The 17,151-nt window shown below is 46.5% G+C and overlaps 1 protein-coding gene across 2 annotated transcripts in view; it reads left to right on the forward strand.

The window, feature by feature from the left end:
- The window catches only part of GALNT9 (polypeptide N-acetylgalactosaminyltransferase 9), a 199,451-nt gene that overhangs the window by 80,401 nt on the left and 101,899 nt on the right, over positions 1 to 17,151 (forward strand). For both annotated transcript variants that reach the window (XM_083476454.1, XM_083476455.1), the window contains one exon: positions 8,636 to 8,833. In XM_083476454.1, coding sequence (XP_083332580.1) covers positions 8,636 to 8,833 — 198 coding nt within the window. The remainder of the gene's footprint in view (positions 1 to 8,635; positions 8,834 to 17,151) is intronic.

Below are 17,151 nucleotides of genomic sequence, written 5' to 3' on the forward strand. Positions count from 1 at the left end.
TTCAAAAACTAAGGCACGGCTTCTGATTGGCTGCAGGAGCTTCCTGCACTCAAGCGGAAGCTGCGTTGGACGTTTGGGTTCTGAAAAATGCTCGCAAACTGGAACACTTACTTCTGGGTTCAGGAGCCGATTTGTTCAGAAGCCGAGCCATTCGAGTACCAAGGTTCCACAGTATGTGACAACTGCATATTCCTGTATTGCTGGGGAATAGATGATCCTTAGGGTCCCTTCCAGCTCTGGATTCTATGAATGCTTCTCCCTGGTATTAAACCTGTGCATAGAGGAATGTATGAAACTGGCTGCTGCTTATTTCCCTGACCTAGCGCCCTCCAGATGTTTTGGCTACTCCTCCCCATCAGCCCAAGCCAGCATGGCCAATGATCAGGGATGATGGGAGTTCTAATCCTGGGTTGAGGAGGTCTGGAATCAAATGGAGACATTCACCAAGTTAAACTGGGAGAGATGGGAGAGCAAACCTGGGAATGACACTGGAATGGTGACCGGGGGGGGGGGCAAGCCCACTCATCCTTAAAAGACAGTGAGATAAGACAAAATGAGTAGACAAGAGTATTTAGCTTTGGAATCTGAAGGAGGTAAGCTTCAGTGTGCCTCCAACCAACCATTTACTTCAAGTCACATTAATGTCCCTGCAGGGAGCGCCAATGAAGTTGAAAAGAATCTAACTGGTTGAATACCCAGAAATAGTCATTATGAGGCTGGGGAGACCCTAACCCCCCTGCCAATTCACCAGCAAAAAAAAAATAAAAAATGCTGCCATTTCAAACACTGTTGTCCAGATTCCTCCAGAGAATTAATTTTCAATCAAAAGATTTTGGGCCATTAGGCTAATAATGGAATGTAGGAGAATGAGGCTTAATGGTGTCTCTCTTAGCCTGAGCAATCCCCTACTTAAGTTACTCAATGAGGGAAATGAGATTGAAAATATTCAGAGCATAAGAGATGTTGTGCTGGGTCAGACCAAAGACATGTGTCCCAACAGTCCAGAGATACTTGGGATTTGTCACAAATCAATAATTGCCAAGGAAATTCCTGACTTTTGGCCCAAAGTTTTGTTTCTATTGTTTAATTAAATGCTACCTGCCACAAGTTTTCTTGTGATCAGCCAGCCCTCACTACCTCTGCATAGCCCTCTGATGTCAAGAGCGGCTCAGCCTTTGTGTGGGTGCCCCATGTGGTGAAGCTCTGAATTGCAGGTGGCAGCTTCCCTAGTTGACTGCCTTCAGGTCCTGAACTGATTGTCTCCACCCACACAGGCTGGCCATTGGATCCTTCGGCACAGAAAGGAGTATCATAATGCTTCCTGGTCAGATTGAGCCTTGCAAAAGGACTTCTCAGGCTCTGCTGTGTTCCTGCACTCTCAGTAATGGTTTTGTCCCAAGTTCTAGCTTGATCCTTGGTCCTGATGTGATAAAGAATTAGATGTGATTCTGCTGTGAGTCTGAGCATGGATCAGGATGAGGAGGAGATAGGACACTTTGAGACCATGATATTACTGATTACTACCTGCATTTATATCCAACTTTTCTATGTAGCTCAAGGCGGAATACATGATTCTCTCCTATTTCATCCTCACAATCACCCTGAGAGGTCAGATAGCCTGCAAAATAGTTGCATTTTCCAAGGAAGCTTGGGCATGGAGCACCCTGGAGACAAGGGGGGATGCCTCTCCAGAGTTATGCTCATCAGAAGATGCTTGGAGTTTCGGGGGCTTGCAGGGGCACCCCAGGGCATTTTCTAACAATAATGTGCCCCAACCAAACTCTGGACCCCCTACCAATCACCACTAGATTTGGTTCCCACTAATGTGCCAGGAAGAACGAGAGAACCCAGCTAATTGCATTAACTTTTTGCCTATGGATGTCATTGGGCTATAATTTCTGTCAACCCTAAGGACTGGCCATGCTGGCTGGGACTGATGGGAGTTTGAGTTAAACAGGTAAAAGGTTCTCCATTAATGACATAACCCTTTCTTTGCTTCCTGGAAGCTGCTGATGGATCAGCTCCATTGACCAGCTCCTAGGTCTACCTCCCCCCTTGACTGCTTCAGCACTTGGAGCTTGGACTTCATGTTGCTGAAGCTGTTGGACAGCTCCTCTACTGGTCCAATGTCCTATGTAACAGTTCTTCATAGGGCTTTCTGGGCTTGACTCAACCACTCCCCTGCTTCACCCAGCAGGATAAGGATAGGGAATTCTGCTTCCTATGCTGTCAAGGAACTTAGCTTCAGGGTAAATTACTTCTGGAGACCCCTCCTTACTTCTCCTCCACATGGAGAGAACATTGGAATTGGCCTCGAGTCAGAGATTTCTAGTGCTTTGAGCATCAGCTGGAAATCACGTTACATGTGGCCTCTTCAAATTCTCCACTTTATTTGCATGCAGGGAAACCAAATTTCCCAGGGAGTGGGGATAAATTCTCCAATGGTTTCTCTTCAATTCTCTGGAAGACCTCTGATATTTCTTTCTTATAAAAGTATCTTCCATTTATATTTGTACCCTGTGGGGTCATGGCAGAACAGCTGACTTTGGCATGGCACAGGTGCTGCTCCCCTCCTCAAAGGCTTTGACTGTGTCATCGTTTCCCGTGTGCTTCCATTTTAGTATTCTATCCAGATGGAAAATAAAAGTGGTGACATGATCTCATTCTTTCACAAACCCGGGGGAATCTTCGCTTGCCATTTCTGTATCTGTGAAATTTCACAGTTCAGGCTTCCGAGAAAGTGGGAATGGAAGTTTTCAAACACAGCTCATCATTGGGAACGGTTTAGCTCTTTAGTTTGAAGCCAGAAGTACTTGGTGTCCAGTACGATAATTGATGTTCTAATGGAGGGGTGGGGAACCTCACACCTGGAGACTGAATGGTGTCTTCCAAGCTTGTCTGGTCCTCAGACTGGCCCAAGTTCACCCATCAAGCTCCATGACTGAGTGGGGACGTAAACACTGATCTCCCAGGTCCTAGTCCAGCACCCTAACCCTTATGTCATCCTCTCATTGCTGAATTCCATAGCTATCTGGGGACAGTGCTGGGAGGACACTCACACCACATTGTTAAGACTTTATTTGGAAGTGGGCACGATTCCCTGATCGTCGCCGCCCGCCCCCACTCCCCACTTCAGAAGGACTGCTAAAGCACAAACAGCCCTACTGATATCGTCATTGTTCTCCCATAAGGAAATCTGATCTCTCTTGTACAGGAAGCTGCATAACTCAAGCAAGATGATTTATGGAGTTGCTATGGAGCTATGGAAAGTATGTGCAGGAGGAGGACAAACTAGCGGCCTTAGAGCGCCGTAGTCAGCTGTAATAAGGAAATGGGGGTGGTTTGGCAGTATCCAACATGACAGCTCCACCAGGCCTCTGCAAGGGATCCTTTGATAAAAGATTTTAGGCATCTCCTTTTTGAAACAGGCATCATGGCGCAACTGCTTTTGAGGAAAGGGTGTTGCATTAATTTCTCATGGTACCCAAGTGAACTCCACCCTGGGTATTGCTTTATGTTAATCAAATTTTTACAAAAGAGGACACAAATGCCTGACAAGCAAAGAATCCCCAACACTGTGAGAGTAAGCTAGGCTTTCCAGCCATTCCTAATTTTACAGTCTGTTCATATATCGGGAGCTCTCATCCTAATACTATTGTTGTTGTTTATTAAATTGATAAAACAGCCTTTGCCCAAAGATCACAGGGCAGTTTACAACAGAAGAAATAGGCAGGAGGAAGTTACTATGAATGACATTGGACTGTGTGCACTGTCACAAGAGGTCTCTGCCATGATTGTCTAGACTGCCCTCCTATCACAGAGGTGAGGGACAGGCCAAAGGGAGATGTTCTGGCTGCCTTTGTCTGAGCTGTAAAGCAGCAGCTCATGCAGGAGGTCCCAGGTTCAAAACCTGGCATCTCCAGGTAGCTCTTGAAATGTCCTTTGTCTGAAACCCTGGGTAGTCACTGCCAGCCAGTGTAAACAACACTGAGCTCAATGGACCAATGATCTGGTTTGATATATGGAAGCTTCCTATGTTCCTGCAATATTGACCATCCATGTGTATTCATATCTAGCAGGGATTTTTTAAAAAACAACAACAACGAAGTGCTATTGGGATGTACTGATGAACCCTTTTCCATTCCATATCAGTTTCACATACGGTTAATTGTAGGTCCATTCCATCATTATTTTTTGCTAACTGAAAAAAACCACACATTATGTACATATTCTCTCCCTAAAATATGCATTCTGTGTCCTTCTCAAATGCATTTCCCCATAAAATATACATTTTTCTTGTTAAATATGAATTTTTGGGTATGCTTTCCAAAACCAAGACTTCATCACAAAACTCAGAGAGAAGCACATCAGCCAGCTGGTAGCTGTGTTCTGGTCTGCATTTGAGTTCAGGACCATCTAAGTAGATCAGTTGGATTTAAAATGTGAACTGAACCAATTTATCCTCTATCCCAGTGTTTCCCAACCTTGGGCCTCCAGCTGTTTTTGAACTACAATTCCCATCATCCCTGACCACTGGTCTTGCTAGCTAGGGATGATGGGAGTTGTAGTCCAAAAACAGCTGGAGGTCCAAGGTTGGGAAACACTGCTCTATCCCACAGTATTACGATCTGTGATGTAGCCATCCCTCCTAAATGGGTTGTCCGCACTAGAGAAGACACTTGTCACAATGACTTATTGCATGCAATGCTATTTACCTTCAAGACTCTCTGATCTGTATTGCTACAATGACAATACAAAGACCCCCTCTTCTTTCAGTGACAGCCCCCTGAGGGCTGTTCCCTGAGGTGGTTGTCACTTGGCAATGAAATACCCCAAGGTGACTCCTCAATTCACCCTTCTATAACAAGTGAATCACAGCAGCCAAGTCCTTCTCTGCCAGGTAAACAAATTAACAGTGTGTCACTAATGACGCCTACATCTGTTGCTTGGTATTCAGATGCTTGACATAGCAGGCCAAAACAAAGCAACATGTGTGTGTGTGTGTGTGTGTGTGTGTCTGTTGCAGACAGCAATTGTTATTTAGGTCTGCATGGATTATTCCCACTTACTTGACTAATGGAGACACAAAAACCTGCTGATAGAACCAGGAGAAATGACAGTTGTGGCATTGCCATGTAAGTGTGTTTGTGTGTGTGTGTGTGTGTGTGTGTGTGTGTGTGTGTGAGAGAGAGAGAGAGAGAGAGAGAGAGAGAGAGAGAGAGAGAGAGTTTGCCTCTCCCACAGATGCCTGCAGCACAACAAGCCGTTTCTGCTTGAGAAGTAGGGAGCCTCTTAGCTGAATTGTGTTTTGATTTCTTGGAGAATATCCAGCTCTTCTCCTTGGAATCCCCTGTCATTCTCCAACAACCAGCTTTCTCATAATTTTAATCTTGTCTAAATAGCACAAGCTGGTTGTTGTTGTTGTTATTTAAAAAGAAGGTCTCCTTCTCTAGGCCATGTGGGTAAGATTAAGATTCCACAAACTGGCACCTTTTGACTAATGCACTATGGAGAGAGAAGAGAAGAGAGAGCATTGAACAGATATCTCTTATCTATACCATGGTGGGGGTGGAGCAGTTTGGCCCTTGAGTGTTTTGATTTGAGCAATGTGCTCCTGCAGATGTTTGTGCTCTGACTGCTCCTATTTGTTAGGGACAATTCCTCTTTGCTATTACTGGACTCTGGTAAATTGCTTTCCTATGTTTTTGCTTTTGCCTTGTTCAAACATGGTTAGTACAAGCTGCTAGAATTGTCATCCATTATCTTCCACACTTCCTCCAAGATGTTCATACATGGTCCGCCCCACCCCACCCCTCCACATCCTTGTAAAGTAAGTTAGGCTAAGCAATTTTGACCAGCCTCAGATTGTCCAGTGAGTTACATGGATGAATGGGGATTTGAACCTGGATAAGAATGTCAGAAGGATCCTGCTGGTTCACACCAAAAACCTAGCTAGTCCAACATCATGTTTCCCTCATTGGCCTCTGGGAAGCCCACAAGAAGGACAGAGGGACAACAGTCCATTCCCGCTGCTGTTTCTCAGCTACTGACATTCAGAGATACATCTGGTCTTCTTGGTCCTAGCCCAACACTCTAACCATTATTCCACAGTGCCTCTCTTTAAGAGTTGCCATCCAGCAACATTTAACTGCATCCCCAGTCCTCTGGAAGTTACATCTCTGAGTGGTGGTGGTTGGGTGGGTTCATCTTGCCTTTTATAACACCTGTTGAAGTTGACCCTTGGTGGTGGTGAGGAGAGACATTGCCTGATCAATATTCAACAAACTGCATATCGGGTGATACACAAGGGTTCAATCCTGCTTTTTCAGGGTGCAGGAGCAGGAGCTGGCTGATGTGCCCAAATCAAGAAGGATTGAATTCCCTGCTCATCTGCTGAGGAACTAAGGTTCAATCTTGCTTCCTGCAGGGCTCAGGAATGGGGACTGGTTTGCATGCCTGAACCAAGTAGATTTGAACTTTCTGCATATTAGCTCATGAATGGGGGTTCAGCCCTACTTCCTGCAGAGTCTGAGTGTACCAGCCAGTCCCCACCACCATGTGTTAACTGACTGCTTTCTGCCACCATGAATATATGTGTCCCACACCTAACACCACATATTACCGGTACATCAGGTGTGGGACAGGTGAGCATGGTTTTGTTCTTGCAGGCAAAATGGGGAGGCATGGAAGGCCAAGTTTGACCCACAGGCTAGAACTGCCCCATCCTTGATGTAAATACTAAATTGGTATGCAGTGCACCACTTGCCATTTCACTCATTGGACATATTGGTATATTTACTTTTGTTGGTTATGTCTTCTTAGACAATTTGTTGTAGCAGTTTTCCCTGCTGAATTCTTTAACCAAAAGAATAAACACCATGTTGGCTTTTCAGACCAGGGGAGGGCAGGCATTTGCAGAGTATGTGAAGATAGCAAGTGACAGGCAAGAGCAGAGCCTTCAGCAATGCATTATGTTCTGAAGGGTCAGATAGTGATCTTCCCTACAAGGGCAGGAGTGATGCAAGGTGAATGTATCCTGTTTTCTTCTGTGAAATGCTGGAGGATAAGTACAGGTGCATTCCTTAAGCTAATGACTTGATACACCAGAAACCAGAGGCTCTTCTGTATATCATATAAGAAGCTGCCTTGCCCACCTTTCTGAAGGACCCAGTCCAAGCATGGCTTGGAGCACGAAAGGGAAATCTGTGGTCCTCCAAATGATGTTGGCCCCAGCCCCAGCCAGCATGATGATCAAGGATGCTGGAAGTTGTAGTCCAGCCACATCTAGATGGCTCTTGGCTCTTGATATGATGGGATGCATAGCCTACTGCCCCTCCCCATACACCCTATAGGTGTTTGTTGGCCATGCAGCACCTCGCTGCAAATGAATGAAAGGGTTCAGGGGTGCTGTTTCAAATCTCAGTGGTGGGATGGGTTGAGATTCTTACAAAGTCCTAAAGCAGGGTTGGTGGATCTGTAGTCCTTGCAACATGGCTGTGCTCCATCATCTGACCACTGGCCATGAGGCTTGGGACTGATGGGAATTGGTGGCAGTAGTGCTTCTGAATCCCAGTTGCTGGAAACCACAGGAGGCGAGCCTGCTCTTGCACTCATATTCTGCTTGTGAATTTCCCACAGTCATCGGGTTGGCCACTGTGAGAACAGGATGCTGGACTAGATGGGTCATTGGCCTGATCATAGAAGGTCCTTCCTATGTTCTTAGGAGTTGGTGTCCAACATGATCCTCAAGGCCCCTTCCAATTCTACAATTCTATGATTCTATGAACATCTGGATATCCACAGGTTCCCTGCTCATGCCCAACAGCCCTGTTCATGGATATATTCAAGACTGATTTGTTCACTTATTTTTTTAAGAAATAACAGTTGACTTCAAGAGAACATAAGAAGAGGCTGCTGGATAAGGTTATTGATAATCTAATCCAGCATCTTGTTCCATAGCAGCCAGCCAGATGCCCAGGGGAAGCCAGCAAGTAGGCTCTGAGCACAGCTGCCCTCTCCCCACTTGTGATCCCCAGCAATAGGTGTTTTGAGGCATAAAGGTAAAGGTAAAGGTACCCCTGCCCGAACGGGCCAGTCTTGACAGACTCTGGGGTTTGTGCGCCCATCTCACTCAAGAGGCCGGGGGCCAGCACTGTCCGGAGACACTTCCGGGTCACGTGGCCAGCGTGACAAAGCTGCATCTGGCGAGCCAGCACAGCACACGGAAACGCTGTTTACCTTCCCGCTGGTAAGCGGTCCCTATTTATCTACTTGCACCCGGGGGTGCTTTCGAACTGCTAGGTTGGCAGGCGCTGGGACCGAGCAGCGGGAGCGCACCCCGCCGCGGGGATTCGAACCGCCGACCTTTCGATCGGCAAGCCCTAGGCGCTGAGGCTTTTACCCACAGCGCCACCCGCGCATAGTGTCTCCAAAAGTAGAGGAAGAACAAAGCCACTGATAACCTCTTTGCTCCATGAATTTGTCTAATCCTCTTGTAAAACCTTTCAAGTTGGTGGCCATCAATATTCCGTATGGGGGTGAATTGGCAGCATTAATTTCGGTTCTATTTATTCTCAACAAAATACTCTTCTTAAAAAGAAAAAGAAAAACAGGAACAAATATTGTTTGTTTACAGGGTGGAGCCGGCACTTACCCGCATCAAAGAAGACAGGAAACGGATCATCCTTCCAGCTATTGACAACATAAAGTACAACACGTTTGAAGTGCAGCAATATGCCAATGCAGCTCATGGCTACAACTGGGGACTCTGGTGTATGTACATAATCCCACCGCAAGACTGGCTGGACAAGGGGGACGAGTCTGCACCCATCAGGTGACTTTCTGCAATTTCATGCCATTGCTGCTTTACTGTTGAAAGTTCCTTAATCCCATGGCCTGATTTTGGTGACCACCCCCCACAAAAACAACACTGCATGCTGTGAGAGGGGATGTTGTGTGCCTTGAGGAATTTAAGCCACACCATCAGATGCATCAACCACACACCACTGTTCTGAGTTGGCCGAGTCCTTGTGCAACTTTCAGAGCTGGTGTTAGGGCAGCATTCTGTCTAGGCATTATTGGGATAACTGGGTCCAGTTAACGGTTGGAACCCTGTCGTATACAGAGTGAGAGGCATTTTTGCTAGTGAATCTTGGTTAAAGAATTGTAGGATCATAGTATTGTAGAGTTGGAAGGGACACTGAGGATCATCTGATCCAGTCCCCAAAGGGATCAAACCTGTAACCCTGGCGTTATCAGCACTACACTCTAACCAACTGAGCGAAAGAGTCGACTTGTTGTAATCCCACACAGATATATGCTTGCAGAGTAAGAAAACAATGAAGTAGTTTGTAGTAGGAAATACATACGTTGGATAGAAAAGTTTCTAACCTAACTAGCCAATCTGGAGAAGAACAAAGGCAGCCATACTAGCTCCAAGTTGACCTCTCATATTAAGGTCCAAGAGAAAAGTGTGAGAGGAGCAGTAAGCTGTAAAAGAATGCAACCATATCAGTCTAATATCAGATACAGAGGTCAGCTCAAGAGGTTAAAAGTACAGGTACAAGGATAGTCTAGGAATCTGGAGGCCCCATATTCTATCTGCCTTAACCCATGCAAAATCCCTCTTGTCCAAGCTGAGTTGCACCCAAACTTCCAGCAGGCATTACTGAGTTCCTATTGAGGTATGCACTACTTCAGAAGGCCCATCACTGACCCCTAGGGCCCCTTGGTTGTAATCCTCATAGGAACCTAGGAAGCTGCCTTAGGCAAAGCCCGTCCAGTGGTCCATGTAGCTCAGTATCGCCCACACTGTCATTAAGAAACTGCCTCATACTGAGTCAGGCCAGTGGTCTAGCTAGCTCAGTGTTGTCTACACTGACTGGCAGTGGCTCTCCAGGGTATCAGATCATGGACATTCACAGTCCCACCTGGAGGTGCCAGGGATTGAACCTGGGACCTTCTGCATGGAAGACAGATGATCTACCACTGAGCTATGGCCCTTCCCCCTCATATTCGCTATTCCTACCGCCTGATCACTTGCCCTCTCCATGCAGTGAGAAGACTCAGGAACTGGAGCTGCTTCCTCCACCTGTCCTGCCTTCTTTTGAGCAGCTGTGTGGCTTAGGGACAGAGGAAGGAAGGAAATAAGCACCAATGATGAGTATGTGGGCTCACACAAAAGGGAGCCCCACTGATGGCATCTTCCTCACATACCCCACAAAAAGCAACCTATCTTCTGGGACCTTTCTCCTGGCCACTCTGTCCCACTCACATCTTGGCTGGGAAGTCAATAGGACTGGAGACAAAATCCATACAGGTTTTTTTTTTTGCTTTTTAGTGTGCATCTACCTCATTTGTACTCCCTGAAGCAATATGTGGACCAAAGTGCAGCTATGCACGTATATATGTTCATCTCAAGGGGTAAAGCAGCCTGGGGGAGGAGATCCAGAAAGAAAGCAGTGGCTGTGGAAATGGGTGAAGCTCCTCCCCTCCTGACAGCTGTTTTTCTCTTCCAAAGGCCCTTCACCTGATTCATAGTTTGCAAATTCAGGAGCTGCAGACATTTCATACCACCCTCCCTCCGTCCGTGTGTGTGTGTGTTCTCACACATATGGTTCCCTCCTCCTTTCCCCATTAGAGGCAACCCTACGCCTGAGCAAAGGTTCATAAATGATGCAAATTGGGCTTTAGCCTTACTTTTCCTCTTATCGCTGCGAAACAGAGGGACGCGACAGCATTCATTTTATTTATCTTCAAGCGGTGCACGTCTGTTATCGGGGACCTCCTGCTCTTTGTGAAGCCTCAATGTGCAGGCAGGTAATTGCTCAGGAAATCTGAATGTCCCTTGATAAACCTGGCCAGCTTTTCTCCTTCCCCTTTCAAAGAGCAGCCACTATTTCATTGTCACTGTGGAGATACATCTATGCACTGGGAATGTTTTGCTATTGATTCCAGTGGCCAGGGAAGCGGAGACTACACCAACTTAATCTTTGGTTTCTCTCTCTCTCTCTCTCTCTCTCTCTCTCTCACACACACACACACACACACACACACACACACACACACACTCTTCTCTTCTGAATGGCCCCTGAATGAGATTCTGTGTTGCCACAGACTACGTACTATTTTCCATTTTACCTGTACCTCCATTATCCACACTCCTCCCTTCATTGCCTTCTTTTTTACATTGCAGGCTTCTTGGGATGGAGGGTTGCATTTGTTCTGTACATCACCATGCACATTGGCAGATGGTGCTGATGATTGATAAAGTTTGCGAAGTTAGGCTGAGATGAAATCCCGATATTCACAAACTGTGAATTGAAGTAGCGACGGGGAGGCATTTCGGTGATTTGTGTGCGTGTGTGGATAGTGAAAGTCAGCAACATTTTCAAGGGATATATGCCGTTTAGTGGTGTTTCTTCCTCTACCACCTCTTTTGGTTTGGCCACCACCAGCATTAAGACCTTGCCATTCTGTGATTGCATGGCCCTTGGAACATGCTTACATCATGCGGTAGCAACATGCTGAAAAGCACAGGGTGGGCAGGGGCAGGGAGCTGTGACTCCACTGTGCCACTTGTGGAACAGCAAAAACTTTTTAAAAAAGAAGTCGAATGAGGTAATAAAAACAATCATTTTATTATTTATACCCCACCCATCTGACTGGATTCTCCCAGCCTTTCAGGGCTGCTTCCAGCAAAATATAAAAACATAATAAACCACCAAACATTAAAAACTTCCTGATACAGGGGTGCCTTCAGATATCTTCTAAAAGTTGTGTAGTTCTTTATCTCCTTGACATCTGATGGGAGGGTACCACTGCCGAGAAGGCGCTGTCACTACTTTTGCCTCCAAGTAGTAACTCCCCCCCCCCACAAAAAAACCATCCCCTTTTCATTCCTGACTGCGAAACGTCAAGCCAGAAGTTCACAAAGCCCTAGGATCTGGGAGTGAAGCTAAGCAGGCAGACCCTCATGATGTGCTGGATTCCTTGTTCACACTCCCTGCCACGCAGACTTTGGCACTCAGTGGCATAAGACTTGAAGAACATAAAAAAGCCTGCTGAATCAAGCCAACAGCCCATCTAGGCCAGAGTCCTGTTCTCATAGTGGCTAACCGCATGCCTGTGGCCAACCTGACTGCAACAGCAACTCTCCCCACCTGTGATTCCTAGTAACTTGCATTCAGGGGCTTACTGCCTTCGATGGAAAGATAGAACATGACCACCATAGCTGGTAGTCATTGATAGCCTGCACCATGCTTTGCAAACCCTGGTGATCAGTTGATTCAAGGCCATGCACTTGCAAGCCTAACAATCAGCTGCTAGTCAGCAGTTCCCAAGTGCTGGGACTTTGCCAGCTCCACAGTCCACCTTTCACCCTAGCTGCATCTTTAGCTGCTGCACACCTGATATCATACACCATAAATGGTTTACCCAAAGCAGCCTCAGAGGCCAGACGGGGAGGCCTAATTGTCCATCGGGCTGCTTCCCTCCCCACTCACCTGCTCTGCCTATTGATGGACTGCTCTGTTGCATTCCATTATCAACACCTCCTGGAGCCATTAGTCACCTGTCTCCAGTCAGGCTCGCCTCTGCCTTGAATTTTTATCTCCTTATCCCAGCAGTAGTGGCCTGTTAAAACAACCCATACGTTTCTCGCTGATTGCTTAATGTACCATAGAACGAGGCAGGTGATGCTCCATCAAGGTGCCACGCACAAGTATTCCGCCATCTCCGCAAAGTGTGTTTTGACATTCTCTAATTTATCGAAATGAGTTTGCAGTGAAACACGGCGTTTTTCTGCCCATCCTCTCACAAGCTCTCCCTGCTTCAATGGCCTGAGAAAACTCAGTTGTTGTTTTTTTGGTGCATATTAAGTCTTTGTTGACGTCTTGCCGACTCTCTTGACATCCTTTTGACTTCAGTGGTGCGGGTGTGGATTTGTGTCACTTTGATTCTAATCAGAAGTTACTTCTCTCCCCTCCTCCTCCTCTGTAAAGACATCTGGGAAATAAAATCATACCGGTGTTTGAGCAGCAAAAGAGACAGATGGCAGGCCAATTTTCCCCCTCCTCCCGGATTGTCAGATTAGATTAAGGCATTAAGGGAGACAAGATCTGTCAGAATAGATCACACCTATGATCCATCTATTCCCACGCCCTGTCTGTCAAGAGCAAGGTGTGCTGATATCTTCACACTCAAGAACTAATAAAGACCAAGTATATTATCCCTTGAGGACATTATCAGACCCTCCAAGTGTCCCTATTCCCCAGGGACAGTATCCTGCCACTGTGGGAAGATGCAAAGTCACCAATAGCACAAGGGCAACCCTAACTCACCACTTTTGTCTTTGCCACCTTGGACAGCAGCATTCCCACTGCTCCAGAGGATCTCAAGCTGTGCTCGCTGAAGAACATCTTAAAGTAATTTACACAGATTGACTGCACAATCTCTCCCCCGCCCCAGTACAACAATATTCATTTGCAGTGTAGCACTTGGAAAGCTCCAGCCCTGCCAAAACCAAAAGCCATTTCATTGTTCCAGCGTTAGATGTCCCCGTGCTGATACTCTTCTTGATAACTCTCTGCACCCATCGGCCAGCCCATCAGATTATCCAAAAGCAGTTTGGCCAACATTAATCACCTTTCCCCCTCTCTCTTTCATTCTCTCGCTGCCTGTATCTGTCTTCCTCTCACTACCAGCTGGGTGAGAAAGAGTGATTATAAACAAAATAGATTCTGTTTGATTGATTATGGCTGTGCAGGTAGACACTTCTGACTTCCCCATCACCCTTGACAATGCCGACTCAGACATGTTTTCCTTCACCTCTTGGGATGGGGAAGCAATTTGATCCAGATTGAACATGGGACCTTGTGAATGCAAAGCGGGTGCTGCACCACTGAGCTCTGGCCCTTCCTTGTATGCCCAGGCACCACGAATCCACCTCCATCAGGACATATTGGTAAATCCAATGTTTGGGGGGTTAAAAATAGGCCACAACAACAATGCCACGGTGAGTTTGACTTGGCATTGGGTAGCCAAATTAGGGAGTGCTATGGCCCTCACCACTGGCAGAGGAACAGAGGTGCGGGGGGAGCACACCAGCCCCGGTGGCACAATCTTGGTGGGGTGCCATTGCAGGTGCCACACACCCCCATGCTGGGCATCACACCCCCACAGGTGGTGCACCTCGCCCCCAGGATGCGTGCCAGCCATGCCCTCCCCTTCTCTCTGCCCCCCCCGCCGGAGCCAGTGGCCCTCAGCCCCCATGTGGATCTATGGAGAGAAGTGCTTCCCTGTGGATCCCTTTCATGGGATACCCCACCACCAAGGAGGGGAAAACAGAAGCTCACAATTCCTGCTTGGCCAAAGACTAGGAACAACAGCAACTTCTTCTTTATGTCATTATGTCAATAATGGTCAATAGTCAATAATGAGGCAGGCAGACACCCCTTGCTAGGAAAGGCATTTTGCAAATGGGGATTATCATCCACAACTGCTGCAGCAGCAGCAAGTACCCCAGCTTGCAGAATGACAGGCCTCAGCCCAGTGAATGCTGTGTTTAAGTCCTACTGAAATCAGAGGAACATGATAACCATGACTCACAAAATGATTTAGCCAAAATGATTTAGGCTTGGCTTGGAGCAGGGGTAATGATGAGAGGCAAAATCCTTGCCAGCATGGCCAGTTGTCAGGGTTGAAAAGAGGGATGTTGTTGTTATTTAGTCGTTCAGTCATGTCCAACTCTTCGTGACCCCATGGACCAGAGCATGCCAGACACTCCTGTCTTCCACTGCCTCCCGCAGTTTGGTCAAACTCATGCTGGTAGCTTCGAGAACACTGTCCAACCATCTCGTCCTCTGTCGTCCCCTTCTCCTTGTGCCCTCCATCTTTCCCAACATCAGGGTCTTTTCCAGGGAGTCTTCTCTTCTCATGAGGTAGCCAAAGTATTGGAGCCTCAGCTTCAGGATCTGAGCTTCCAGTGAGCACTCAGGGCTGATTTCCTTCAGAATGGAGAGGTTTGATCTTCTTGGAGTCCATGGGACTCGCAAGAGTCTCCTCCAGCCATGGAGTTTTCTTGGCAGGGATACTGGAGTGGCTTGCCGGTTCCTGCTCCAGGTGGATCACGTTTGGTCAAAACTCTCCACTATGACCTGTCCATCTTGGGTGCCCTGCACAGTGTAGTTCATAGCTTCTCTGAGTTATTCAAGCCCCTTCACCACGGCAAGGCAGTGATCCATGAAGGGGTGAAAAGAGGGGTACTCTACCACATCTGGAGGCCACAGGTTTCTATCCCTGCCTTCCAGCCTTGGGCAGCAATTCTGTAAATACTTACCTGTGAGTAAGTCCCATTGAATTCCTCTGAGTATTGCTGGTTTTCTTTGGTGCTCCATTTTCAAGCCGGAGCAACACCAGGCGTCAGATATAAACATGCAAGATGAGCCAGATTGCAGCTTCCTTTTGTATGCATTGAAGTTTATTTCAGAACTTTGCTTGATCATTATTATTTTTATTGTCATTACAAGCCACAATAGACTTGGCAGGAGGATCTCTGATTCAATTTATCAGTCCTCCGTGCATTTTTTATTATTATTAAACACAAGGCAAATTGATTAGAATGTTTGCTGCATGTTGGTAAAATATTACTTCCCTGGTAAGAAAGCTGCTGTTCTTTTCTTTCTTTCTTTCCTTCTTTTTATTTTTTAAGGCGGTAATAAAGTTCCATTAGGGGAAGTTTTACAACCAACATCTAATAAAGGAATGAATTGAATCATTGCTTGAATAAAGGGGTAATGGGACTCTAACGCTCTCATTGTTTTTGGACCAACCAAGGCTGGCTGTTTACAAGGGCTGTGTTGGTAATTTTGTAGTTCTCTTTTGGAGCCTCTCTCTTCAGAGTAGGGATAGAGAAGAAATTGAATTCCGTTTGAGTTCAAGGGCTGATGTACCTATGTAACTTGTGCTTTCCAAAACAATACACAAACCAAATCACAGTCTGGGTCTCAGGTAGCTATCCTCTCCTGTCACCTGCTATCTGTCTTTCAAAAAAGCTAAGGATGCTAAAGATTGCACCCAGGACCTTCTATATGCAAAACATGTCCTCTTCTTCTCAGCAATGCTTTCTCCCCAACTGTATCACAGTGGCTTGTATTTGGATGGAGAGGCTGTAACCTCTGAAGGAGCTGCCAGGACCTTCTATTCTAAACCATGGGTAGGCAAACTAAGGCCCGGGGGCCAGATCCAGCCCAATCACCTTCTAAATCCAGCCCGCGGACAGTCCAGGAATCAGTGTGCTTTTACATGAGTAGAATATGCCCTTTTATTTAAAATGTATCTCTGTGTTATTTGTGGGTCCTGCCTGGTGTTTTTACATGAGTAGAATGGGTGCTTTTATTTAAAATGCATCTCTGGGTTATTTGTGGGGCATAGGAATTCATTCATATATTTTCCCCAAAATATAGTCCGCCCCCCCCACAAGGTCTGAGGAACAGTGGACCAGCCCCCTGCTGAAAAAGTTTGCTGACCCCTGTCCTAAACTCACTTCCATTGTAGCAAGTCAATTTAACTTCCTTCTGAATAGACATGGGAAGGACTGCACTCTCTTGACATTGCAATGGAATATAGGAAGCTGCCATCTAGCTCAGTGCCATTATCTAAACTGGCTGACAGTGGCTCTCTAGGCAGGTTGTCTTTCCCACCCCTGGATTGAACCTGAGACCTCCTGCTTACAAAGCAGATTATCTACTCCTGAGCCGTAGCTTTCAGATCTGGACTTAGGTTTTTGCTGCCTCACATTGACTGGGTGAGTGGGTGGGTGGTGTTAGAATTCCTGCTTCATGATTGCAGTCATGGGATTGTTGTCTTTCACATGACGGTGTGTGTTTTGACCCCACAAAGTGGGAAGTGACGGAGACAGGATGTTTGTGTTACTGTGTTCCGTGAAGTGGGACTATTGTCCTTAGTTCTTTCTCTTTGCTGTCTGATGCTAGAGAGAGAGGGAGCCATGTTACAGTGCTCCGTGTGTGTTTATATGTAAATTATGTAAATTATATGATGCATGGATATGAAGTTCATTTTGACATCACATGGTGTGACGTGGGTTTGTGTGAATATGCCCCTCCTGTCTTAGAACGGGCCTTTTCTGTGGTG

The sequence above is a fragment of the Podarcis liolepis genome (assembly GCF_965112155.1).
Source record: "Podarcis liolepis genome assembly, chromosome: 15".
Taxonomy (NCBI): Eukaryota; Metazoa; Chordata; class Lepidosauria; order Squamata; family Lacertidae; genus Podarcis; species Podarcis liolepis.